This window comes from Castor canadensis, chromosome 10, assembly GCF_047511655.1.
Source record: "Castor canadensis chromosome 10, mCasCan1.hap1v2, whole genome shotgun sequence".
In the NCBI taxonomy this organism is placed as follows: domain Eukaryota; kingdom Metazoa; phylum Chordata; class Mammalia; order Rodentia; family Castoridae; genus Castor; species Castor canadensis.
Genome location: NC_133395.1, coordinates 80,078,949 through 80,106,602, shown reverse-complemented (window position 1 = coordinate 80,106,602; position 27,654 = coordinate 80,078,949). Strand labels below are relative to the sequence as shown.

The 27,654-nt window shown below is 36.9% G+C and overlaps 1 protein-coding gene across 2 annotated transcripts in view; it reads right to left on the bottom strand.

Annotated features, from left to right (window-relative positions):
- Rnf17 (ring finger protein 17) overlaps positions 1–27,654 on the bottom strand; it is a 124,023-nt gene that overhangs the window by 11,191 nt on the left and 85,178 nt on the right. Inside the window, exons 23-28 of one of the 2 annotated variants that reach the window (XM_074042830.1) lie at positions 12,363–12,465; positions 10,920–11,035; positions 9,356–9,630; positions 4,043–4,206; positions 2,802–2,921; positions 1,526–1,606 (exon numbers count right to left, since the gene is read on the bottom strand). In XM_074042830.1, the coding sequence (XP_073898931.1) occupies positions 1,526–1,606; positions 2,802–2,921; positions 4,043–4,206; positions 9,356–9,630; positions 10,920–11,035; positions 12,363–12,465 (859 nt within the window). The remainder of the gene's footprint in view (positions 1–1,525; positions 1,607–2,801; positions 2,922–4,042; positions 4,207–9,355; positions 9,631–10,919; positions 11,036–12,362; positions 12,466–27,654) is intronic. The other variant, XM_074042831.1, reaches the window with a different exon arrangement.

Here is a 27,654-nt window from a genome sequence, read left to right as displayed (position 1 = left end):
CCTTTGTCCAAATTCATGTCTTCACTTACATAGGGTAACTGCCTCTTAGTAGACCTCCCTGCTTCTGTTTCCTATTAACCAGTCTTCTACCAGTGGAGCAGACAGAGGGAAATACTAGAATGTATTTCCATATGGGATCCTGTGGGTGGGTGTGGGCAGCACAGGCCAAGCTCTCACTGCAGAAGCTCTGCCATTCCTTCCACCTGCTGCTGCTCTTACCCTGGAGCCCTTGGCACCTTCTCCCAAGTACCATTGTGGCTTGTCCCTCATTATTAGATAATTTTGACTGAAATGCCATCTGACTGCTGTGTTTAACATGGAACCTCCTCCCCAGCCACTCTACTTCCTGTCAGTGTTTTCTTTGTTTCCTTCCAAGCACTTAACACTACCTATACACCATATGTAGTGTAGGCAGGCATTTCTGACAGTGCTGACACTGCTGCATCTTCAGGCTTCAGGAGCATCTCTCAGTGTATTGCGGGCCAGAGGAGCACATCTAGGGCAAGGTATGTAGTTAACAAGGCTGCAGGGCACGTGCATTCATGGTCTGAGAAACTAAGCAACTTTACTATACTACAAAGGTTCTTCTGACTAGCCAAGCTAAGCTGCAAAGAAAGGTACGTTGACAAACTAAAAATTTCAATCTCTGCCTCACTCCAGTGACCTGCCAGGGTGTCCACGTGCAATTAGTGAGGAGCTCTTATTACTGCTAGCATAAACTGGGTCTGTGCCTCTCTTTAGGTCTTCATCACCTTAATATAGAAATACTTTCCTTACCATTTTCCTCTCTCCTTACTATAGACCTTAAACAGCTGGTGATTAACCTTATTACCTCCCTGCTCAGAAACTTCCACTCATCTCCTCCTATGTCTGCATCCTAGTCACTACCCCTCTTCCTACTCCTCCCCAAATTCTCCACAATCTTATCAGTTACACAGTTTCCTAAAAGTGTCTCTATGTCTTTGTATGGTCTGTATGTGTCAGGAAAACTCTGCCATCTTTCCCTAAAGGAAACCTCTGTTCTCCCAGTCTCTAAATGCAATGGCACTTTTTCCTTTTCCCAGCTCTAAGCTCTCAAGTGTGGATTTCTTAAGGTTCATGTCTTGTTTCACTATCTGGAGAAGGCCTTTGAGGAAAGAGGTCATGGTAGGCATCCTAGGATTGCTTGCACTCACAGTGCTGCATACAAAGTAGCACCATGAAAAACTGTAGCTCACACAAACATCTCTAGCAATGGGACACTGTCCTTATATCCAAGTAAGCAAGTTGTTAAGAATAAACCTTTCCAATTACTGTCTTTAAAGGTTATGCAAGTTCTCAGAAACTTGCTCAAAGTTAGGCTTATTTGAAACAAGCCAGGCCTAGGAACTGAAGGGTAACTTTAGTATAGCAATGAGTAATTTATATTCACATAAGAACACATATAACATGGCTTACCATAAAAAATATTCCTCAAATTATGTTCATCTTAACATTGCATGGAAAATAATCTAAATCAAGCATCCATGTGCGTTAAGAAGCTTACCATGATGTGAACATCCACCTCTCTCTTTGGAAGCAGCTCCTGAAGCAGCTCTATTGCGTCTGGCTGCCAGACCTTCCCAGCCTATCAGGACAAACACTCAGGCTCACAACATGAGACAGCAAGTAGCAAATTAAGGCATGTGGAAGTAGCCATATGGACAATGCTCAACAGTAGCATACAATATACAAGAGAATATCATGGGTATAAAGCCATGACAGACCAAAATGATGCTTAAAAATTAATAATTTGAGTTTCTCCCTATAGTACTCACTTTAAACATTTTATGCTTTAAAAATATAAACTTACATTAAAAACAACGCATCATGCTAAAAGCTTTTTTAAAAGGCCAACATGCCAATGCAGTGCTTGTGCAGGCTTACAATATATACTCACTAGGGAGCAGGGACTGTCATGTTTTCATGTGTTAAAGATCCACACAGCTGGATGTGGTGGCTCATAGCTATAATCCCAGCTACTTGGGAGACAGAGACTGGGAGGATGGTGGTTCGAGATCAGCCTAGGCAAAAGTTAGCAAGACCCTATCTCAACAAATAAGTTGGGTACATGCCTGTAATCCCAACTATGGGGGGTGTAGGCAGGAGGATCCTGGTGAGAGGTTAGCCAAGGAAAAAACTCAAAATCCTGTCTGAAAAATAAGTAAAGCAAAAAGAAGACTTGGTTGTGGTTCAAGTGCTTGAATGCTTGCCTAGCAAGTGTGAGGTCCTGTGTTCAAATCCTAGTGCTACCCCCCAAAGAGAGAGAGAGAGACAGACAGAAAGACAGAGGGAGGGAGGGAGATCCATGCAATGCAGTAACAGCTAGGTGATAAGCCATTCGCCTGCAAGCAGCTACTCTGTCCCCAGCAGATGTGTGGCAACACTACAGTGGACCGTGGAGAATCACAAGGCATCCCAAGTCCAAACCACCCAGCTAAGCCTCTCCTACTGATTCTAGAGAGTGCATTAGAAGAGATCAGAAGTATTCCAGTCTTTGATTTCCAGCTTCAAATTTGCTATAATGCCTCTTGATGAAGAAATAACTAAATGTTATTGTATTTATGAATATACAATGTTGCTTCATTTACTCAGCGGTTCTGTCTCCCTCATATAATTTTGAAGTTTTCTTTTTCAGGCCCTATAGCTATCTTACTAAACTTATTTGCAGGCTTTCTTTTTGTATAACCAAAAGGGATTTAATTTTACATTCTAATTTCCAAACAATTATTAATAAAAACAATATTATGAATCAATCATTTCACAAATTAATATGCACTCACCGGTACAGTATGATAGAGCTGACAAGGAATACAAAACTGGGGAATATCAGGATACAGCAAGATAGGGTAAAGATGACACTGTGGAATCTTCTCAGTGAATCCATGATCTAAATATTGTACCTGAATCAGGCCAAATCAAACTTGTAGTTAAAATATATTATTAAGAGCTAGAAGATAGAGAGGGATTTCCTATCATTCAAAAAAAGAGACAGTATGGGAAGATAACTAAATTTGGATGTGGAAAATTTCCACAACAACAAAGAACAGTATATCCCCTCTAGTGAGTATCAAACATCACTGTAAAAAGGTTTTCTTACATGTAGCCTATAAATCAAACCTTTAAAACAAAAACCACCTGAATTTTATTAAACAAATTCCTCAAAAGCAAACTTTTTTTTCCCTTCAGTATTAGGGCTGGAACTCAGGGCTTTGTACCTGCAAGTGTTCTGCCATTGGAGCCACACTCCCGCCCTTTTTACTTGGGTTTTTCAGATAGGGTCTTACGTTTTTGCCAGGGCTGGCCTCAGATGGCATCAACAGGACTGGCTTGTTTTTGTTTTTCCTGGCTTGTTTTTGAGATAGGGTCTTGCTAACTTTTTTGCCTGGGCCGGCCCCAAACCACAATCCTCCTATTTCAATCTCCCAAGTAGCTGAGATTATGGTAGTGAGCCATAATGCTCAGCCTAGAAAATAAACTTTTGTCCAAATAGAAACAGAAGACTTTTCTCCTTAATTTTTCTTCCTCTCATCCCAATTAAAACTAAAATTTTCAAATGCTAAATGTTTATCTACTAAAAAAGGCAATGAAATTTAGTAGATGGAGGTATTTTCATCTATTCAATTTCTAATGCATGCAGCTAGTTTTTAAAGATTTTGAATAATACTTGAGTGCTACCTCACTCTTCTGGGAAGCCCTTATCCAGAGATGATTAGCTAGGGAGATATTTAACACACTGAAAAACCGCTGCTCTACTTAACACCACTGTGATACTGGGTTACCAATTTACAAGTAAGTGGTCCACTCATTAAGGTACCACTAGTCAGATCCCACCCGAAATTATTTTTTGATTAGATTACTAAATATATTTCAAAATAAAAAGTCCTAATTACAAATAAAAGTACCCACATGACTGAACTCATCAAATGATGTTTTAATGAAATTTTCATGCATTTCAAATTCAAAAGACCACTTAGTGCTGTAGTAGTTAGAGCAAATATTCACAAAAGAATATCAGACTTACCCTGATTGTGCCACCTAGAACTTCCATTACTTTGCCTCGATACCACATGGTATCAGATCCTCTGACTGCACAGGGTTCTCCCTTTTTCCAGAAATAAGGCTCCAGAAGACCAAGGCATTTTAAATTAGTTTGAATTTCATTCATCATTTTCACTAGCTTAAATTCTGAAATTATTCAAAATAGAAAGCATTTAGGAAAATTTCTCTGTCACTATTTGATAAGAAGTCACCAATAATCACTAACAACTTTATAACTGAGGTAAAATAAGGAATTAAAAATCAGGCTTATCATAGTACTTTCATAAGAATTTAATTCAGTCAGTACTTTCTATGTGTTTTTAAAATATACTAACAGCATAAAAATATTCTGATCTTCACTGAAATTTTGACAGGACAAACATCATAAAGAGCTTTCTTGGCTAAGCACATACTAGATAGCCTAAAATAAAGAACTTCCAGTCAAGAAGTCAGCTTGATGGCTGAGTGTAACAGATCACAAGGTATGCATTATTTGATGTTTAGATACAGTATAACACTGAGGATAACTTATAATTCTATTCAATTCTGCAGATTGGCCTGTTACTTCTCTAGTGCCTAGATCATATCCCTTTTATAACTAACAGCACAGAAAGGAAGCTCTGGAGTCAGTTCCATCCTAGTTCTTCTTTGGTTGTATGATCTTAGGCAGTTTCCGTCTATCTCTGTAAAGGGATGTGTAGCACCTACCTGCATTACCAGCATCAGAGAAGGATAGACAGAAAGCATCTAGAACAGAGTCTGGCATGTATCAGCCGGCCAGTTTTAGCAATGACTAAACATGGCCAACAAACTAACAAGCAAAGATAGATTCATTCTGCTTTTCAAATTTAAACTACTACTTAGGAGAACAAATGGTAGGAAAATGCCAGTACATTCATAGCACTCACACCCTTTGGGCAGGTGCCTCACCAGTGCTTGGGCTGCCTAAATGAAGAATAATCTGGTAGGCTTACGTTGTATTCAAGAAAGTATTTGCATGTAACGTAACCAACATAATCTTAGAAAGGACCTGAACCCTCTCAAAGTGTCCTGAATCTCCACAACTCATTTTAAAAAAACACAAACTTTTGTATTCTTTGTTTCATAGAGAGCCTCCATACTTGTATAAATGCAGGCTTGCAAACCTGGAATTGCCCCTCCCTTATTTAGTCCCAACATGGGGAAAACAAGGGAGACGTGGAGGAGGAGGACAGGTCATTTTGTGCTAATCCTGATTTAAGAGTCTTCAGAAGCTTTCTGGTGGTGTTGTTCTTCTTCCATTCTGGGACAGTGCTTGGCATGTTCACTCACTCAAGGAGTCTCTTACTCCAGCGTTCTTATATTCTTAAGGATTCCAAGTTTTGTGGATGCACTACAATACCAGCAGAGAAGGGAGGCAGGGAATCCTAGTGGTAGTGCTGATATACCATGATGCTAAAAACCTAGCAGCTCTCTGTCAACTATTTGGTCACATCCAACTCTCTTCTTCTTAATAAATTTCATTATTCCTATTCTTCTAACCAAGCTGGTGTTATTTATACCTATGTTTCTGTGAGTTCTTCCTCTACTCTTCTCCAGTGTTTCTAACTATAAAATGATGGGTTAGGGTTAGGGTTAGTTTTTAGTTTTTAGTTTTTAGTTCTACATTTCCAAGGCCCTGGAGTTCTATGTGTTTTTCAAAATAGTTTTCTTTCTTCATCTTTAGCCTAACTTTGCCTCCGCCTTTTGATTTTACAAACTTTGCACACAGTGTGTCCCAGAGAAACAACAGGGTACAGTGAAGAAATCACAGGACTTACAAGTTAAAGAACCAAGTAGACCTAAAGAAGGGAGGGAGACTGGCTTCAGTGGGTTTCAAGTGTTATGGTATGTAGAACAAATGAGTTATGTACATACTACATAAATTAATAGGCTATATTAAGGGGGAAGTTAATAATACTGGTGTCAGGATAGACAAACAGAGTAATAAAACAGCAGATGGAACCATCATTTTCAACCAACACAACACTGCAGATCAGTGGGGAGAGTGTGGAGGATTAACAGATGGCCTAGGATAACTGACTAAACCTATACAATGAAACTGCATCTCTTCTTTGTATCTATGCAAAAACTAATTCCAGGATGCCTTAAAGATTTCTGTGAAAGCTAAAATTGTAAACACTTTCTACAAGAGCAATATTAAGAATCTGAGGGAGGAAAGGGTTTTTCTTTTTTTTTTGGTGCTAGGATTCAAATCCAGGGCCTCACACATGCTATGAAAAGTGCTCTATCACTGAGACTGAGGTATACCTTCAGCTCAGTTAGCATTTTTTTTTTTTTTGAGACAGGGTTTGGCTATGCAGCTCAGGCTGGCCTTGAACTCTCAATCCTGCTGCTCCCTCAGCTTCCTGAGTACTAGGGTTACAGGTATGTACCACTGTGCCTGGCTCTAGTAAGAGTTTTTAAATGAGATGCAAAGCAACAAATAAGCAACACTAAAGGAGAAGATTGATAAGATTACATTAAATTTAAGACTTTCTGTTAATCTACACACCTTAAAAAGTCACTGAAAAGTGAGGAACTGAAAGAAGCTATTTGTAACAAACTTAGAGATGTTAAGCATTTGGGATAGATTAAGAACTACGACTCAGAATGCAATGGCTTAATGGAGAGTGAGCAAAAGACAAGGACAGGCATCCTATAAACATGGAGATACAAACAGTACAAATAGAAGACAAGATGCTCAATCTTTAAAGTTATTAAGAAAATCCAAATGAAGACACAGTGAGAGACAGCTTCACACTCATTAGACTGGCAAAACTTAATCTGACAATGTCAAATGCTAGTGAAGATATGGAACAGTGGGAATTTCTCATGTACAGCTAGAGAAGAATGTACATTATTATTCATTTTGACAAATGACTTGGAGTTTTACCTAGAAAAGGGGATCTCACCCACATAATCCTAAACAATTCACCAATTCTGCTCACTAGTATGTGCCCAAGAAAAAACTGCCCGTGTGTATCAAAACAGGTACAAGAATGCTTGTTCATAGCAGCATTTTTTTGTGTAATTGCAAAAAGCTAGAAGCAGTATAAATGTCCAACAATAGGAGAATGTATAAACAAACTGAAATACAACACTCATTGGAATACTATTCATTTATTAAAACAAGAATGAAATATAGTTAAGAATGAATCTCAAACATTTTTATGGGAAGCCACAAAATAATACATACATTTCGGTTTCTATTTATATAAAGGTGAAAAGATTGAGAAACTACAGTTTGTTTAGAAATGCACATGTAAGTGGCAGACTATAAAGAAAAGGAAATGAAAATAGCAAATTCAGGAGGCTATTTAAGTCTTGGATGAAAGAAGGGGACATGATCAAATAGAGGCACACAGGTCTTTTAAGGTCCTGGTAATGCTTCTTATCCTGAGTAATGTATATGGGTACTCATTTAAATAATTTTATTTAAGTACTACTTGTGTTACACATTCTTTCACATTTATAGTATAAACATTGGTTTAGATGGCTACCTTCAATCATTATTACTGTCTTCAGCACTGACCCTCATACTGAGCTATTCAGAGGACTTCTGCAGGATCCCATCTTCATGGAAAAGCTTCTGGTTAGATTGTCCACTTTGAGTGAAGGGGCATTGGGCTTTATTTCCTTTATCTTAAACTTTGCGTAGTTACTTATCAGAGAGGAAATTAAGGTTTTACAATTCTGAAGCAACTCCGAGGGTGAATGTGTTCTTTGGCATACTCTTAACTTCCAGTGTATTCTGGTTTCACTTTATCTTAACACTTAACATGTTCTTCCAAAAAACACATGAAAAAATGCTCACCATCTCTAGCCATAAAGGAAATGCAAATTAAAACCACACTAAGATTCCACCTCACCCCTGTTAGAATAGCCATCATTAGCAACACCACTAACAACAGGTGTTGGTGAGGATGCGGGGAAAAAGGAACCCTCTTACACTGCTGGTGGGAACATAAACTAGTACAATCACTCTGGAAAAAAATTTGGAGGCTACTTAAGAAGCTAAACATTGATCTAAAATTTGATCCAGCAATACCACTCTTGGGGATATACCCAAAAGACTGTGACACAGGTGACTCCAGAGGCACCTGCACACCCATGTTTATTGCAGCACTACTCACAATAGCCAAGTTATGGAAACAGCCAAGATGCCCCACTACTAACGAATGGATCAAGAAAATGTGGTATTTATACACAATGGAATTTTATGCAGCCATGAAGAAGAACGAAATGTTATCATTCGCTGGTAAATGGATGGAATTGGAGAACATCATTCTGAGTGAGGTTAGCCTGGCCCAAAAGACCAAAAATCGTATGTTCTCCCTCATATGCGGACATTAGATCAAGGGCAAACACAAGAAGGGGACTGGACTTTGAGCACATGATAAAAGCGAGAGCACACAAGGGAGATATGAGGATGGGTAACACACCTAAAAAATTAGCTAGCATTTGTTGCCCTCAACGCAAAGAAACTAAAGCAGATACCTTAAAAGCAACTGAGGCCAATAGGAGAAGGGGACCAGGAACTACAGAAAAGGTTAGGTCAAAAAGAATTAACCTAGAAGGCAACACACATGCACAGGAAATCAATGTGTCAACTCCCTCCCTGTATAGCTATCCTTATCTCAACTAGCAAAAACCCTTGTTCCTTCCTATTATCTCTTCAACAAAATTAGAGATAAGGGCAAAATAGTTTCTGCTGGGTATTGAGGGGGTGGGGGAAGAGGGAGGGGGCGGAGTGGGTGGTAAGAGAGGGGGTGGGGGCAGGGGGGAGAAATGACCCAAGCATTGTACGCACATATGAATAATGATAAAAAAAAAGAAATTAAAAAAAAAACTTAATGTGTTCTTTATTTTCAGGTCAACTCAGTAAATGTTTATACACACACACACATACACACACAGAGAGAAATTCTGCCTAATTTATTTGGAAAGGTTATTCAATCTGCTGTAATAATGGGAAAGGAAATTCTAAATTACTTTCTTCTTATACTGAGAATATCATCTATATAATTATAATACATAACATTGCTATATTAAAACAGTAATGCAAAAACTTGAGTAGCTTAAGTGTTAGGCATTGTTAAAAGTACTTTGTGTGCAGGATGTGAAATCATTTAATCCTCCTACAATCCTGTGAAAATGAGGTTCAAAGAAGTTAATTACTTGCCCAAATTTTTCTAATTGTGTTTCTCTTACTAGAGAACTTGAGCTGCTAGTCTCAGTGCTACTAACAAATCCTTCATAACAGAGAACACCTTACCTGATAATTTAGGTACTACAAATATAGTTCCATCGTCACCAATGCAGCTGACTATTGCCTCAAATACTTTCATATTAGGAATAACTGGTGGCTTATAGCACCCAGTGGTCCTCGTTTCTGAAGTTCTCTCCTTCAATCCAGACATTTTGTGTTCACTGACTTTATCAGTAGCCTTTCTGTCAGGGGCAGGGTGAATTTTAATACCCTCAGTAATGGTTGAATCTCCTTGCTCCAGACACTTCTCTGATAAATGGCTACTATCTGATTTATTAAACCTGTAACATCCAAAACAAAAACAACACATCTAAACAGGAGCCAAGTATAAAAACCTGAGGAAAACATATAAAAAGAATCCATCCTTAATATAACTAACATTTAAAGAAAATATTTGCTGTAGTCTAGGATATACTAGAGTCTAGTTTGTTACACAAATATGAACATGATTTAAGTTATAATGAAAATTATTTTAAATTATAAATGAGACTGATGAGAAAAAAGCAACAGTTTTTCTGGTGAGACTGGGGTTTGAACAAAGAGCTTTGCGCATGCAAAGCAGGTACTCTAGTGCTTGAGCTAGACTTCCAGCCCATTTTGCTCTTATTTTTGTTGTGATAGGGTCTCTCAAACTATTTGTGTGGGCTGGCCTTAAATCTTGATCCTCCCCAATCTCAGTCTCCATAGAAGCTAGGATTACAGGCAACAGACACCAGTGCCCCGCTTTCACTTAGATACTTTAAATTACATCCCAAGTGCTGTACAATGAACTAGATGTTATTGGAATATGTAACACCTTCAAGTTGATTCTAGCTTTTATTGGTTGAGATAGTGTCCTGTGAATTGTTTGTCCAGACTGATCTTGAAATGCGATCCTCCTTATTTCCACCTCCTGAGTAGCTAAGATTATAGGTATGCAATCACTGCACCCAGCCAGGACTAGTTTTTTAGCAAACACATCTAAGGAAATCTGGCCATGTATGGCACAAAGTAACTGCCTGGAACTTAGGTTTCAACATACTTCTTCCCTTCACATCTAATAGGAGAGAGAAAGGCGAAAGCTAGGGCTACAGCTGTATCTCAATCTTTCTCCCCCAGATCAAAGACACGTAAACCTCAACCTTAGCATCTAAAAGAATCTTTAAATGTAAATACTGCTACATTACTTTTTTTCTACTCAATTCTTTTCTGTGCAAATGCACGTTGTATATACCAGCCAGAATTGCTAACATAAAAGCTCAAGCATTTCTGTATAACAAAGGATGGTTCAGATCTGGCACTCATTACAGTTTCCTTTTTCTTGGTTTGGAATATAAATGCCCAAGGGGAAAGTATAAAAGTCAGTATATAAGAAAAAGGTTTCAGTATACAAGAGTTGAGGGGAAAAATAAATAAATGAGCGATTCTGAAGGAATCTATTTCTGAGCTGGCTGGTCAGGAATTAGTTTATAAATCATCTTTCAGAGCAAATAAGATGCAATTCAGGTACAAAAGTACACATAGAAGATTTACACAGGTAAGTAGGAAGCATCAATCATAAACAGATGTCAAAAAATTTTAAAGTCTATACCTTCTTTCTCTCAAAGCCAAACCTTTTTTAATCAAATAATTAGAAACATCAACACGGTCTCCTTTTTCGTCTCTGCAGAAGATTTTCACGGGTAATGGCCATGTTGTGTTGTTTTCCTGTAGGGATTTCAGAGCAGAGTAAATATGAGACACAAAAGTGAAATCTTCTTACAAACAATTACTTTTCACAGGTACTTCTTCTATAGTTATTTAAGGAAGAGGAAAAAACCCCTTCCAACTGAATGATGTTATTTTGACATCTAAGTATACCAGAAGAAAATAGCATGGAAGACAGCTAGTAGGCACAGGTTATTTGCTTTGATTTTTAAACTTTGTATCTATTTTCAGGTATTTTTGTGGAATGAATCAGGAAGACCTCCCTCCCTACCAAGCCAAAACCTACCAAAAAAGTGGGGGGGGGGGGAAAGAATTTTTTTCCAACCCAAATGGGGGAGGGAAGACACTACCAGTTAGCATGCTTCTCTATTCCCCTAAACTCTATAAATGATAGAATCAAAACATACTTTCCAAGGTGTGCCTTTTTATCCTACAAAAAGCAAAGAGGTAACTATATAAATTATGTTTCGCATGGAAAAGGTTATAAAAATAAGAAAGTACACATATTAAATAGTAACATAAAAATGAGTTATGTAAAGAATTCTAATCAATACAGTAAAACATATTCAAACAAGAAAAAAGTAAAGGAAGCAAAAAAAAATACCTTCATGTATTCTAAAATGGTGTATGTCTTTTCAAATTCATACTCACACGCATACATGTTTTACCACATACAGTTACCTTTGACTTCACAAGAAACCTAATTTTCCACTTTGGAAAAGAATATCAAAAGGCTTTAGAAATACAGTATAGCAAATACATTATACTTTAATATACAAATTTTCAACTCATGTATTATTTTAGAAATTTCTTTTTTTGGTGGTACTGGGATTATAACTCAGAGCCTCATGTTTATGAGGCAGGCACATTCCCACTTAAGCCACACTCCCAAGCCCTTTTTTGCTTTAGTTATTTTTTTGTCCATGGTCTTGCAGTTAGTTTTGCCCAGGGCTGCCCTCAAACTGGGATCCTGCCAATCTCCCCTTCCTAAGTAGCTAGAATTACATATGTAAGGCACCATGCCCAGCCAAGAAATATTTTGACTCATTCATACAGTCACTAGCGGAATACCTATTATTAACAGGCATTATACCTCGACTTAAGATCAACAAAGTTTGCAAAAAAAAAAGAAAAATCCAAATAGCTTGCTATTGGATTGTTGGAGGCTGAGGCAAGAAGACTGTGAGTTTGATGCCAGCCTGGACTACACAGTCCCCACTCTGGCTACCCTGACCCTCACAAACAAAACCACAACAAAACAAAAAGAAACTAAACTGATGAAAACATTAATGAAATAATTGGTACTTATATGTTTGTAACTGTTTACACCATTACTCACCTGTAAGATTATAGTTGCTATGGCTCCAGTGAGGTATAATGAAAGACAGTCACAAGCTGTTGCTGTCCACTTGTCACTCCCACCAGTTGGTCTAAAACAAAATAATGACAACTTGCATTACAATAGCAGAAGATATTGAAAGATACTAGAAATGTCATACATAAACACATGCATAGTTTGAACCATCTAAACATAAATTTGAAATAAATTTAAGAAATTTATTTCAATAAAATTTTCTCAATAAAGCTGAGAAATAATTTTATTTAGCATGGGTTCATGCTATTTTCACAATTTTCTTTCCCATTTTCATAGCCTTTTATCTTTTTTTTAATACTTAGGGTCCATATTCGACACTCATGCAGCTATACTAAAGACTCCTAAAAAGGAGATGCATTTTTTTTAGTCATTAGGCTTCATTTAAGTCAACTAGGCTGTAACTCTGTGAGAGTACAGATGATGTAGTTTCCCATCATGGTTCCTCAAACACCTGGCATATGGAAGGCACTCCAAAAATATTTAATAGAAAAGAAAAAATAAGCCCTTTGCAATGACTCCACTACACATTTTTGGAAGTCTTCTTGAATTCAAATCTAATTAGAATCACTATTCAGAAATATGAGTTTCAATAGTTTGTAAAACTATTTTAATTACTGCTTTAAATTATTGGTTTAGTTCTTGATTCAACAAAATTACTCAAATTTTTTGATAGATACCAGCGTACAATTCTCAGTCACTATAAAAATGAGAATAATGCCTAATTTTTGGGCAAAGACTGAAAAGCAAACAATAATCCATAGTAAAAAATGTTCATTAAAAATCTGACAAATCAATGAAAAGAGTAGCCAACTTTATTATCCATTTTAGCTTGCAGAGTTGAAATGTAATGACTTTAGCTGTTTTTAATCAAGTCTATTGCCAAAGAATAAAAAACTAGTACCAAAAGAGATTATCGGTTAACATAATGCAGACTCCAAAAACTCTTTAAACATCTTCTGTGAGTGTGTGCTAGGGACTGATTTCAGGGCCTTGCACATGCCAGACAAGTGCCCTACTACAGAGCTATGATCCCAACCCCTCTTAAATTAGCATGTATTAAAATGCACAAAGGGGTTTCACTGCAATATGCCTAAACATGTGCATAACATGCTTTGGCTGGTGGAGTGGCTCAAGCAGTAAGTGCCTATCAAGTGTAAGGGCTTAAGTTCAAACCCTAGTACTGCCAAAAAAATATGTATAACATACTTTATTACTCTTTCTTAGCCCCATTCTCACCCCTCCCTTTAAAAAAATTTTAATGGGTTTCATTAGTGTATTTTCATATATGCACATAACATACTTCAATCGTATTTGTCTCCAACACTCTCCCTACTCCTGCTGGCTCTTCCCTCGTTTCCTTCTTTATATTCATGTCATTTTTTAAATGTCTGTTTTTGCATATAAGTGAAAACATACGTGTCTGAATCTGGCTTACTTTGCTTAACATGATGATCTCCAGTTACATCCATTTTTTTGCAAATGACAGAGTTTCATATTTTTCTTTATGGCTGAATAATACCCCATTGTATATATATAAAACACATTTTTCCTTATCCATTCATTAGTTGGTAGGCACCTAGGCTGATTCCATTGCTTGGCTATTGTAAATAGTGCTGTTATAAACATGGGTGTGTAGGCGTCTCTATTGTATGCTGACTTACACTCCTTTGGATATACGCTAAAACAGGAGTGGTATAGCAGGATCATATGGTAGCTACATTTTTAGTTTTCTGAGGGCCCTCCATACTGATTTGCATAGTGGCTGTACTAATTTACATTTCCACTAACAGCGTATAAGAGGATCCCCCATTCTCACCAGCATTTGTTGTTTTATGATACCCATTCTGACTGGGGTGAGATGGAATCTCAGTATCATTTTCATTTGTATCTCCTTTATGGATAAGAATGTTGAACATTTCTTCATGTTTTTATTTGCTATTTACATTTCTTCTTTTGAGAACTGTCTGTTCATTTGCTCATTAATTAGATTATTTGTCCTTTTGGTGCTTAATTTCTTTTAACTGTTTATATATGCTGAATAATCTTTTTTTTTTCATTGTTTTATTATTCATATGTGCACACAAGGCTTGGGTCATTTCTCCCCTCTGCCCCCACCCCATCCCTTAACACTCACTCCTCCCTCTCCCTCTCCCTCCGACCCCCTCAACACCCAGCAGAAACTATTTTGCACTTATCTCTAATTTTGTTGTAGAGAGAGTATAAGCAGTAACAGGAAGGAACAAGTGTTTTTGCTGGTTGAAATAAGGATAGCTATACAGGGAGTTGACTCACATTAATTTCCTGTGCATGTGTGTTACCTTCTAGGTTAATTCTTTTTGATCTAACCTTTTCTCTAGTTCTTGGTCCCTTTTTCCTATTTGCCTCAGTTGCTTTTAAGGTATCTGATTTAGTTTCTCTGCATTAAGGGCAACAAATCTACTTAATTTCTTAGGTGTCTTACTTATCCTCACCCTCCCTTGTGTGTTCTCACTTTTATCATGTGCTCAAAGTTCAATCCCCTTGTTGTGTTTGCCCTTGATCTAATGTCCACATATGAGGGAGAACATACGATTTTTGGTTTTTTGAGCCAGGCTAACCTCACTCAGAATGATGTTCTCCAATTCCATCCATTCACCAGAGAATGATAACATTTTGTTCTTCTTCATGGCTGCATAAAATTCCATTGTGTATAGATACCACATTTTCTTAATCCATTCATCAGTGGTGGGGCATCTTGGCTGTTTCCATAACTTGGCTATTGTGAATAGTGCCACATATGCTGGATAATCTTTGTCCAATGAGTAGAAGGTAAAGATTTCTCTCCCATTCTATAGCATGTCTCTTGCTTCTGGTAACTGTTTCTTTTGCTGTGCAGCTTTTTAATTTCATGCAGTTCCATTTACCAATTTTTGCTCTGGACAGTTGGGGTCCTGTTCAGAAAGTCATTGACTATGACTGTATCTTCCAGTGTTTTCTCATAGAAGTTTCAAAATTTCAGATCTTTTACTATATAAAATCTTCAATCTATTCTGAATTGATTTTAGTACTGGATGATAGATAGGGGTTTAGCTTCAGTCTTCTATAAGCAGATATCCAGTTTCCTAGCACCATTTGTTAAAGAGGCTGTCTTTTCTCCAATGTTATGTTTTTGGCATCTCTGTCCAAAAAATCAGATGGCTTTAGCTGTGTAGGTTTGTTCCTGTGTCTTCTATTCCATTAATCTACATGTCTATTTTTGTGACAGTAGCATGCTGTTTTTGTTACTATCCCAGTCCTTTGCTTTTTGTGACAGTCCACTGTATAACCTAGGATGAACTCAAACTCATTATGGCCTTCAACTCGTGATTATAGCCTCCTGGATACTAGGATTACAGGTGTGTTCCATCATGCCTGGCTAAACATGGTTTCTAGATCCAAAGTTTCATTGAGCTGACCCATCAAATGAGTGAACAATCTGGCCAATTTTTCCACGTTAAATTGTTAATATGCGTGAACTGACCAAATCAACTAGGCATTTAGCTTGACCAACCAGGAATTAGTAAATGTTTACACTGTTTATTAAGAGACTAAATAGTGTTCTTATAAGCTAAAAAGCTTAAATTACTAGTTAACTCTACAGTTAGCTATAGGTTAATATTTATAATTATGTAACCCTTGGCATTTATGGGGGATTGATTCTAGGACTTCTCTTAGATACCCAAATCCACAGATGTTCAAATATTTGCATAGATCCTTCACACATATCCTTCCTTATACTTTAAATCATCTCTAGATGACTTATAATATCTAATAAAATGCAAATGCTACATAAATAGCTGTTACACATATTGTTTAGGGAATTATGACAAGACAAAAAGCCTGTACATGTTCAGTACAGACACAATTTTTCTTAATATTTTAATCTGAAGTTGGTTGAATCTAGGAATGTGGAGCCTGAAGATATGTAGGGCAACTCCATTTTGATATATACAAATAAAAATCAGTCTAACATTAAAGTTTTACTATGATCTATGATGGATACACATATAAATATTAACTTTTGGACATCTGACAGTATTTCACCATATTTAGTAAATTTATGAAAACAGTATTTTAGAAGGGGAGATAAAAAGTTCTCAAGAGAGATGGTGGTCATCTCTAGCAATAAAGGAAATGCAAATTAAAACCACACTAAGATTCCACCTCACCCCTGTCAGAATAGCCATCATTAGTAACACCACCACCAACAGGTGTTGGCGAGGATGCAGGGGAAAAAGGAACCCTCTTACACTGCTGGTGGGAATGTAAACTAGTACAACCACTCTGGAAAAAAATTTGGAGGCTACTTAAAAATCGAAACATTGATCTATCATATGATCCAGCAATACCACTCTTGGGGATATACCCAAAAGAATGTGACACAGGTTACTCCAGAGGCACCTGCACACCCAAGTTTATTGCAGCACTACTCACAATAACCAAGTTATGGAAACAGCCAAGATGCCCCACCACTGACCAATGGATTAAGAAAATGTGGTATTTATACACAATGGAATTTTATGCAGCCATGAAGAAGAATGAAATGTTACCATTCACTGGTGAATGGATGGAATTGGAGAACATCATTCTGAGTGAGGTTAGCCTGGCCCAAAAGACCAAAAATCGTATGTTCTCCCTCATATGCGGACATTAGATCAAGGGCAAACAAAACAAGGGGACTGGACTTTGATCACATGATAAAGTGAGAGCACACAAGGGAGGTATGAGGATAGGTAAGGCACCTAGAAAACTAGATAGCATTTGTTGCCCTCAACGCAGAGAAACTAAAGCAGATACTTTAAAGCAACTGAGGCCAATAGGAGAAGGGGACAAGCAACTAGAGAAAAGGTTAGTTCAAGAAGAATTAACCTAGAAGGTAACACACACGCCCAGGAAATCAATGTGAGTCAATGCCCTGTATAGCTATCCTTATCTCAACCAGCAAAAACCCTTGTTCCTTCCTATTATTGCTTATACTCTCTCTACAACAAAATTAGAGATAAGGGCAAAATAGTTTCTGCCAGGTAGCGAGGGGCAAGGGAGGGAGCCGAGGGTGAGGGATGGGGGGTGGAGGGGGCAGGGGGAAGGGGGGAGAAATGGCCCAAACATTGTATGCACATATAAATAAAAAAAAAAAGAAAAGAGCTTCATTCTCTCATTTGTCAGAGAGATGGTGGTGAATGTTGCACAGCAATATAAATATTCTTAGGGTGACAAAAGTGTACACTCAAAATGGTAAAAAGAGTGAATTTTATGTGATGCTTACTTTATCACAATAAAATCAATTATGGAGTGGACTGACGGCAGGATGGAGTAACATCACCCACCATTATTCCTTGTGAATATGCTCCAAAAAATTAGCAATTTTCTCACCTAACTGCTAAGGTAGTAAATGCTGGCAACAAAGGAATTTTGATTCCATCAACAGCCCACAAGTGTACCGGTAACTGCAGGCAAAGAAGAACAGGACTGCAGGCTTGTCCTGTATATGGGCCCTGTGGGTGGGTACAGAAGCCTCAAGATCTCATGCTCTGATAATTTCTTCTTGTGGGACTGGGGTTTGAACTCAGAGCTTCATACTTGCAAAGAGGTGCTCTACCGCTTTAGCCACATCTCCAGTCCATTTTGCTGTGGTTATTTTGGAGATGGGGGTCTCACAACCTACTTACCCAGGCTGCCCTTGAACAGTGATCCTCCCAATCTCAGCCTCCCACGTAGCTAGGATTACAGGTGTCAGCCACCAGTGCCCAGCCCATGCTCTGATTTTTAATTTGTAGATAATCCAGCAAGAAAATAGGTACGTGTGCACAGAACCTCCTGTATGACACAGCCAAGGCTACTAGCTACCAGCTAAGAAACTGCAGCAGCATACATAGAAACAAAGTTCAGCAACTTCCAACTGCAGAAAGGATAGCTGCTGGAACATATGGTCAATCCTGAGTTCTGAGGATTTAGGAAAAGAAACTACACATTTAGAGGGAAGTGTGAGACTGGCGGTTTGAAGGTTCAGACCTCAGAAGTCTTCACTAGAAATTATATCCAGTTCTCCAGGTCTGGTACCCTATACTAGAAACAAGCTCAGACTCCAGCTACACTGCTACATTGTCATCTATGGGTTTGAAAGACTTAGACTCTGAAGAGAGTTGTGGGTGTGTGTGGGTGTAGATAGATGTTCAGGAAAGCAACTGAAACTTTTGATTTTTTGAAAAAATAAGTCTGTGTCATTGTTGGGTTTTGTTTTGAACTTTTATTTGAACTTTTTATTTTTTTGTATTCATTTTTTTTTGCATTATCTGATTAGGATAACTCTATACTCTCATTTTCTTTTTAGTTCTGCTTTTTCTCCTTTTCTCTGCAGCCATTGTATATGAACCAGATACTCACCTTTCAGTATTCAATCTTAAACCACATCCTCTCTGTCCTTCCCTATTGCCCTCAGCCCACTTATACTTTCCTTCAGTCTCCAATTAGAACCACTATCTCACTCATATTTTTCTTCTGTCTCTGTTTCTCCATCCATAATTCTTATTATCTACACTTTTAGCAGATTAACTAGATTGCCAGATTGTCTTCTTTTTTTCTTTCAAATTTTTGTTGCTGGTTTGTTTGATTTTCTTCTCTACTCTTCCTTTTTTCCCCAACATAACATTAACTAGATCTTTCCTACCTACCTCACCCCACTTTCTCACTAGCCCTATTACTAAGCTAAGCTACTACCCCTTCTTATGTTATAAAACCATACACCCTGTATAATTCATTAGTGTTAGCTTACCTGTCTCCTTCACATTAACATCCTTATTAATTTGAGTCTTCCTAGATAAAAAAGATTCATCTTTTCTCCTATACTCCTCAATATATGCTGTAGCAGAAGCAATGATTTTACTTTATTAAGGTTTACCATAATTTAAAGGTTGTGATAAATCACACCTGTGATAGCTCCTGGCGCTAAATTTCCTCTTCCTGGGTGAAGTAGGGAGCTCACCCAGTGTCTTGGGCATAGAAGTTGAATGTTTGATTACTGAGCCACAGTAATCAGTATAGAGACAAGAAAATAACAACAAGCTAGCCACTCACTACATGGCCTTAAATAATCTATGGGAAATTCTTAAAAGGACACAAAGATTGAAATCCCCAACTAAACTCTTAGTTGTACAAGTCCCAGCATAAAAAAACAAATTCCATGAAAAAAAACAAGCCAGTATGTCTCTTCAAAAAGCCAATAACTTAAGACTGATGGAATGGCTTAAGTGGTAGAGTACCTGCCTAGCATGCATGAGGCTCTGAGTTAAACCCCAGTGTCACCAAAAACAAACACAAAAATACCAAAAAGCCAACAACTCTACAATAAATGACTTAAGTGACAGTGTTGAGGAAGAAATCTCAATCAATGAATTATAAAGATGAAAATGATCAATGAAATTAAACAGATGTACAAGCAACTTAATAAATTCAAGGAGGATACAAATAACTCAATGAACTAAGAATTCAAGCAGTTGAATGAAATAAAGAAGACAATGCAGGATATGAAAGAAGAATAAAGATACAGAAATCCTGAAAACATCAAATTAAAATCTTGGAAATGAAAAGCTTAATATCCCAAATCAAGTATCTTACAGAGTGGAGCAGGTTGAAAATAGAGTATCAGGGATTGAAGATAAAATAGAGGAATTAGATCAAACACAAGGAAAAATTATTAAGAAAACATGAACAGAACATGCAAGACCTCTGGGACATGATCAAAAGACCAAACCTATGAATCACAGGTATAAAAGAAGAAGTTCAAACTAAAGGCACAGAAAACTTATTCAACAACATAATAGCAGAAAATGTCCCCAATCTTGAGAAATGGAAGAACATCCAGATACAGGAGGCTTTCAGAACACCAAAGAGGCAGGACCAAAAAAGAAACACCTCTAGACATATTATAATTAAAATACAAAATATATTGGAGAAAAATACTGAAAGCTGCAAAAAAGAAGTGACAAGTCACATATAAAGGCAAATCCTAACAGCAGATTTCTCAACACAAACTCTAAATGCAAGGAAGTCATGGAAAGATATATTTCAGGCCCTAAAAGAAAACAACTGTCAACCTAGACTAGTCTATCTAGCAAAACTATCCTTCCCAATTGAAGAAGAAATGAAAACCTCCCACAATAAAGAAAAACTAAAGGAATCCATAACCAAGAAACAGTACTGCAGAAAATACTTAAATGTATCCTACACAAAGATGATGAAGATAGACAAAGTCAGAAAAAATCCAAGAAAGAATAAACACCACTAGCCAAGCAGACTGGCAAACAAAGAACTGGGGAAAAGTAAACATCAGAAAAAAACCCAAAATGACTGGAAATACTACATACTTTTCAATATTAACACTGAATGTTAAAGGTCTCAATTCCCCTATCAAGAGAAATAGAATGGTGAGTTTGATAAAAAAGCAAGACTCAACCATTTCTTACCTGCAAGAAATGCATCTAACTGACAATGACAAACACTGGTTAGAGTGAAAGGGTGGAAAAAGATCTTCCAAACAAATGGACCAGAAAGCAGGCAGGACTAGCTATACTCATAGCTGATAAAGTAGACTTCAGCCAAAATTAGAAGAGACAATGTTGGGTCATTTCATATTAATAAAGGGAACAATCCATCAGGAGGGAGTAACAATTCTTAATATATATATGGCAAACCTCAGTGCACCCAACTACATTTAAAAATGCTGCTGGACTTTTATTAAAAGCATAGATAGATTCCAACCCAGTAACAGTGAGAAATGTCAATACTCCACTCTCACCAACAGACAGGTCAAACAAACAAATGAAGCAACAAAGAAATCTTAGAATTGATACAATAGACCATCTATAGACACTGAACAATATACATTCTTCTCTGCAGTCCATGGAACTTTCTCCAAAACAGATCAAATTTTAAGACACAGACAAAGTCTTAGTCAATGTAAGAAAGCTGAATAGCCCCTATATCCTATCAGATCATAATGTAATAAAACTAAAAGTCAACAGCAAAAGAAACTATAGAAAATATTCAAATACAGGGAGCCTGAGCAACACATTATTGAATGACCAGTGGGTCATTGAAAAAATAAGGTGGGAAATAAAAAAGTTCCTAGAAACTAAAGAAAATGAAAACACAATCTACCAGAACCTTTGGGATAGCAAAGGCAGTGCTGAGAGGAAAATATGTAACTCTGAGCACCTATGTAAAAAAATACAGAGAGATTGCAAATAAATAACCTATTGATGTACTTATTGCTCTTAGAAAAACAAGAACTAGACAAACCCAAAACTAGCAGATAGAAAAAGATAATAAAAATTAGGGCAGAAGCTAATGAAATATAGACCAAAAATATATATGTATATATAAAGAATCAATGAAACAAAAGTTGGTTCTTCAAAAAGGTAAATGAGATTGATAAACCCTTAACCAATCTGACTAGAAGGAGGCAGGAAAAGACATAAGTTAATAAAAGTAGAAATGAAAAAGGGATTATCACAATAAATGCCAATGATATCTAAAGGATCATGAGGGAATACTTTGATAACCTGTGTTAAAATAAATTGGAAAATTTAGAAGTAGATAAATTTCTAGATGCATTTCACCTACCAAAACTGAACCAAGAGGATAAAAGCCACCTAAATAGATCTATACGAAGCAATGAAACTCAAGAGTAATAAGCAGTCTCCCAAAAAGAAAAGCACAAGATCTGATGTATTCCCACCGGCGAATTCTACCAAACCCTTAAAGAACACCAATGCTTCTCAAACTTTTCTACGAAACAGAAAGGGGAGGAACACTACTAAACAAACTCGTTCTATGAAGCCAGTATTATCCTAACTCTAAAGCCAGGTAAAGACACATCAAAAAAAGAAAGTTATAGGCCAATTTCCCTTATGAATATAGGCACAAAAATCCTTAATACTTGTAAACTGAATCCAATAACACATTAAAAATATCATACACCATGATCAGCTAGGTTTCATTGCAGGGATGCAAGGACTGTTTAATATACATAAATCAATAAATGTAATATAACCCATAAATATAATTAAGGATAAAATCCACATGATTATCTCAATAGATGCAGAAAAGGCCTCTGACATAATTCGAGATCCTTTCATGATAAAAGCTCTGAAAAAATTAGGAATAGAAGGGATAAAACCTCAACATTATAAAGGCTAAATTTGACAAACCTATAGTGAACATCATAATACACAGGGAAAAAGTGAAACCATTGCCTCTAGTCAAGAATGAGACAAAGGTGTTCATTCTCCCCACTCTTATTCAATACAATACTGGAATTCCTAGTCAAAGCAATAAGATAGGAGAAAGACATAAAAGGGATTCAAATAGGGAAGGAATAAATCAAATTATCCCTATTTGAAGACAATATGATCTTAAACCTAAAAGACCCTAAAAACTCCACCATAAAAACAGCTTAGATCTCATAAACATATTCAACAAATAAGCAGGATATAAAAATCTATACACCAACAATGAACAGACTGACAAATCAGGAAATAAACCCATTCACAACAGCCTCAAAAAGAAAGAAAGAAAAGAAACCCTAGGAATAAATTTAATGTAAAGGAAGTGAAAGATTTCTATAACAAAACTATAAATTGCTGAAGAAAGAAAAGGAAGACGGCAACAGAATATGGAAGGCCCTCCTATGCACATGGATCAGTAGAAGCAATATTGTGAAAATGGCTGTATACACTGAAGGCAATATATATATGTTCAATGTAATCCCCATTAAAATTCAAATGACATCCTTCCCAGAGACGGAAAAATCAATTTTAAGTTTCATATGGAAGGGCAAAAAACCTTGAATGGCCAAAGCAATTTTGAGCAAAAAGACCCAACAATGAAGTTATTATAATACCTGACTCCAAACTATCCTACAGAGCCACAATAATAAAAACAGCATGATACTTGCACAAAAACAGATACTAAGACCAATGGAATAGAAGACCCACAGACATATCCATGTAGCTACAGCTATTTGATTTTTGACAAAGGAGCTGAAAACATACGTCGGAGAAAGACAACCTCCTCCTTCAACAAATAGTGCTGGAAAAACTGGATATCCACATGTAGAAGACTGAAGCTAGATCCCTGTCTCTCACCCTGTAGTAGTGTCAATTCAAAGTGGATCAAAGATCTTAATGTAAGACTTCAAACTGTGAAACTACTACAGGAAAGAATAGGGAAAATACTGGAACATATAGGTATAAGCAATAACTTCCTAACTAGAACTCCAATAGCTCAGCAATTAAGAGAAGGGCTGACAAATGGGACTGCATCAAACTAAAAAGTTTCTGTATAGCAAAGGAAAAAGTTACTAGACTGAAGAGACAGCCTAAAGAATGGGAGAAAATCTTTGACATGTAACAAGGGATTACTAAATAGAATAGAGAGCTCATCAACAACAACAACAACAATAAAAAGGGATTACTAACTAGAATAGAGAGCTCATCAACAACAACAAAAAAACCACGAAAACTCCTAATCAACAATCAAATGAATAAATGGGCAAATGAACTGTAACTAACAATCCTCAAAAGAAGTACAAATGGCCAATAAATACATGATGAAATGTTCAATATCCCTGGCCATAAAGGAAATGCAAGTAAAAACAACAGTGACATTCACCTCACTTGTCAGAATAGGAATCATTAAAAACACAAAACTGCAAATTCTGGCGAGGATGTGGGGATAAAGGAACCCTTATACACTGTTGGTGGGAATGTAAATTAGTATAATTTACACTATGGAAAGGTTCCTCAAAAATCTAAAATTAGAACTACCATGTGTCCAGTGATACCACTCCCAGACATATGTCTAAAGGAAAGTCAGGATATAATAAAGATACTTCCATTCTCACATAAACATAGCATTATTCACAATAGCCACGCAATGGAAACAGCCCAAATACCCAACAACTGATGGACGGAATAAGAAAATGTGGTTTACATACACAACAAAGTAAATAAAAATTAAATCATGTCACTTGAACATAAATGGATGGAACTGGAGATCATTATGTTATATATACCAAGTAAGTCAGGTTCAGAAGGACAAAGGTCACATATTTTCCCTCATATATGGAAGCTAAACCTAAAAGATAAATGTATAAATACATATATATGTGTGTGTATGTATGAAGGTAGAATAATAAAATATACTGAAAGCTGTTAATTATAGGGGTGGGTGAATAGACAGTAATAGAGGGGGTTAAAGTAAAATGTATGTACATGTGAAGTAATTCAGTGAAATTGGACCTTTTGACCAATTAATAATACACACTTAAAAAATGAAGGACAGGAATATAAAAACAGGTCCTATTCAGGGGTAGGTTTTAGTGGGAGGGGGAACAGAAAGAGTGAAGGAGGGTGAGCATATTTGATGTATGTTGTGTTGTATGAAAAAAGAACAATGAACCTGTTGAAATTGTTTTGAAAAGGGGAAGGAAGGAATGAGAGAAAATGACAGAGAGAGTGAATTTAACTAAGGTACATTGTAAGCACACATGGAAATGTCACAATAAAACCCCCTGTACAAATAATATATACTAATAAAAATGTCAAAAAATGATGGAAAAGAATTTATTGGAACACCAGTAAAACAGTGGGCTAGAGTTCTAATTCTGGATTCGAATCTTGCTTTTAATACTAGCTCAACAGCGAGATGTTACCAATAGACTCTGGTAACTACCAATGATAAACCCTTAAAGAATAGAAGATCCACAGCAGTTAGAACACAAAGGAGTCAGTAAGAATCAGATATCCTATTCTAACTTCAATTTTAAAAATCAGGTTTCAAAACATAAATAAAACCAATTTAGGATGGGGTGCGAATGGCTCACGCCTCTAATTCTAGCTACATAGGAGGTAGAGATCAGGAGAATAGTAGTTTGAAGCCAGTCCTGTGCAAACAGTTGAGACTATCTCAAAAAAAAAAAAAATCAATCACAAAAAAGGACTGGCTGAGTGGCTCAAGTGGTAGCCTGCCTGCCTACAAAGCAGGCAGCCGCAAGTTCAAACCCCAGTACCATAAATAGAAAAAAACTTAGATTTATAGATAACTCTGGGCAAGGTACTTAATTTCTCAGTGTCAGTGCTTTCATTACAATGTAGGGACAGTAACAGTTCTCACGTCATAACTGTAGTGAGAACTAAATGTACTAGTACCTGTAGAGCACATGATAAATGTCTATCCTGGTAGACAATAAATGTTAGGTAAACTACATAGTATAGCAGGAGTTCTCTTATGATATCCCTGTTTTACCTAATTGTAAAAATAGGATAAACCATCACAGTATCTAGTTCACAAAAAAATAAGAGATTGATTAAAGTTTTTATAATAATGTTGAAAGAATCTTCGAGTCTTTTTTTTTGGGTGGTACTGGACTTTGAACTCAAGGTCTCATGCTTGCTAGGCACTTGAGTCATTTTGCCAGCCCTTTTTGTGGTGGTTATTTTTGAGGTAGGGTCTAGCAGGACCCTATCCCAGTCCCCAGCTGGCCTGGACCATCATCCTCCTATTTGTATTTTCCTGTGTAGCTGGCATGACAGACATGCACCATCTACCCGGCCATTGGTTGAGATGGGATCTTGCGAACTCTTTGCCAAGCCTGGCCTAGAACTGCCATCCTTCTGATCTCTGCCTTCCAAGTAGCTAGGATTATAGGTATAAGCCACCACGCCCAGGCTGTGAACAGATTTTTAATGTTTCTATTTATACCCATGTCTGAAAAACCTACATACATAGATCTGTGTATGTACATACATTGTTAGCCAAATAGCAAGTGAATAGCTTCAAATTAAGGAGCAAATTTAAGACAATCCAAAACTACAAACTTCCCTGAAAGATTTGGATAACTGTGGACACACATCAGAGCAACAGAAAATGATTTGTCAGTATGTTTGAGTGACGATAGAGCTGCTTCCTATATGTAAAATTACATCTAGTACTCTACTATTAATAGGAAATAAGACTTATTTAACAAAAGTTAATGACTGTTTTGAACTATTGGAGGAAAAGAAAATTATCTTTGGCAATACTGTTACTTCAGTGACTCAATATTCTGATTTTTGTTAATAAAAATCAAAATTTCAAATTTGTATTATCTGTTTTTTAAATACAAGTATTTAAAAATTTAGAAAACATTCTGTAGGCCAAATATATGGTATATGCTAATTGGAATTGGTTCAAAACCTCTGAAGTATGCAAATTTTTTAACATTAGAGAATAGTATAAGTTTGAACAATAAAATCAATATTTAAATTTCAAAATCAATTAGTTGAAACAACACAAATAAATGTAAAAACTCTATATTTAAGTAACAAGACCCTTAACTATATAGGTATATATAAAATAGGTTCAAGTGAAAAAGGAGCCGGTATCACTCAGTGGAAACCCTTCTAGCAGAAAGGCCTAGTCAGGACTTCTGGCCTATCCTGCTCTTCCAGCTCAGATGCTGGGTTACAAATGCCAATCTCTGTTTCAGTTGTGATACTATGGGGATAAATTGGGGCATAATAATTCTGTTGCAGTCAACAAATGGATTCATATTGACATGCCTGGGATCTTATATAGAAACATGCTTTCATAAATCTGACATTTCAGCAGAGTTATAGTTCAGACTGGTACTCCAGTCAAAATTTAAAGGTGATTTCAATGAAAACTGCCTAAGAAATCCAATCCAAACTGAGAATGGATAGGGGCTGGAGGTGTTGCTCAAGTGGTAGGGTGTCTGCAGAGCAAGTGTGAAATCCTGAGTTCAAACTCTATACCACAAAAAAAAAAGATGATAATCTGGGTATGGTGATTACGCCTGTAATCCCAGCATTTGTGGGGCTGAGGCAGGAGCTGAGGTAGAGGCCACATAGCAAGCCTCTGTCTCAAAAAGGAGAAAGAAAAAAAGGCAATCCAATCCCAATTACCCTCCCTCCAACATACAAATTTACATAGACTGCCATAACCAAAGGGTAAATCAACAGAAACAAACAAACAAAAAAACCCAGGTGTGGTGGTACAATGCTGTAATCTCAGCACTTGGGAGGCTGAAGCAGAAGGATCAAGAGTTCAAGGTTAGTCTGGGCTGCCTAGCAAGGCCCTGTCTCAAAAAGGAGAAAGAAAAAAAAGAAATCCAATCCAACCCAAATTACTGCCCCCACCCTGCAACATACAAATTGACACAGACTAC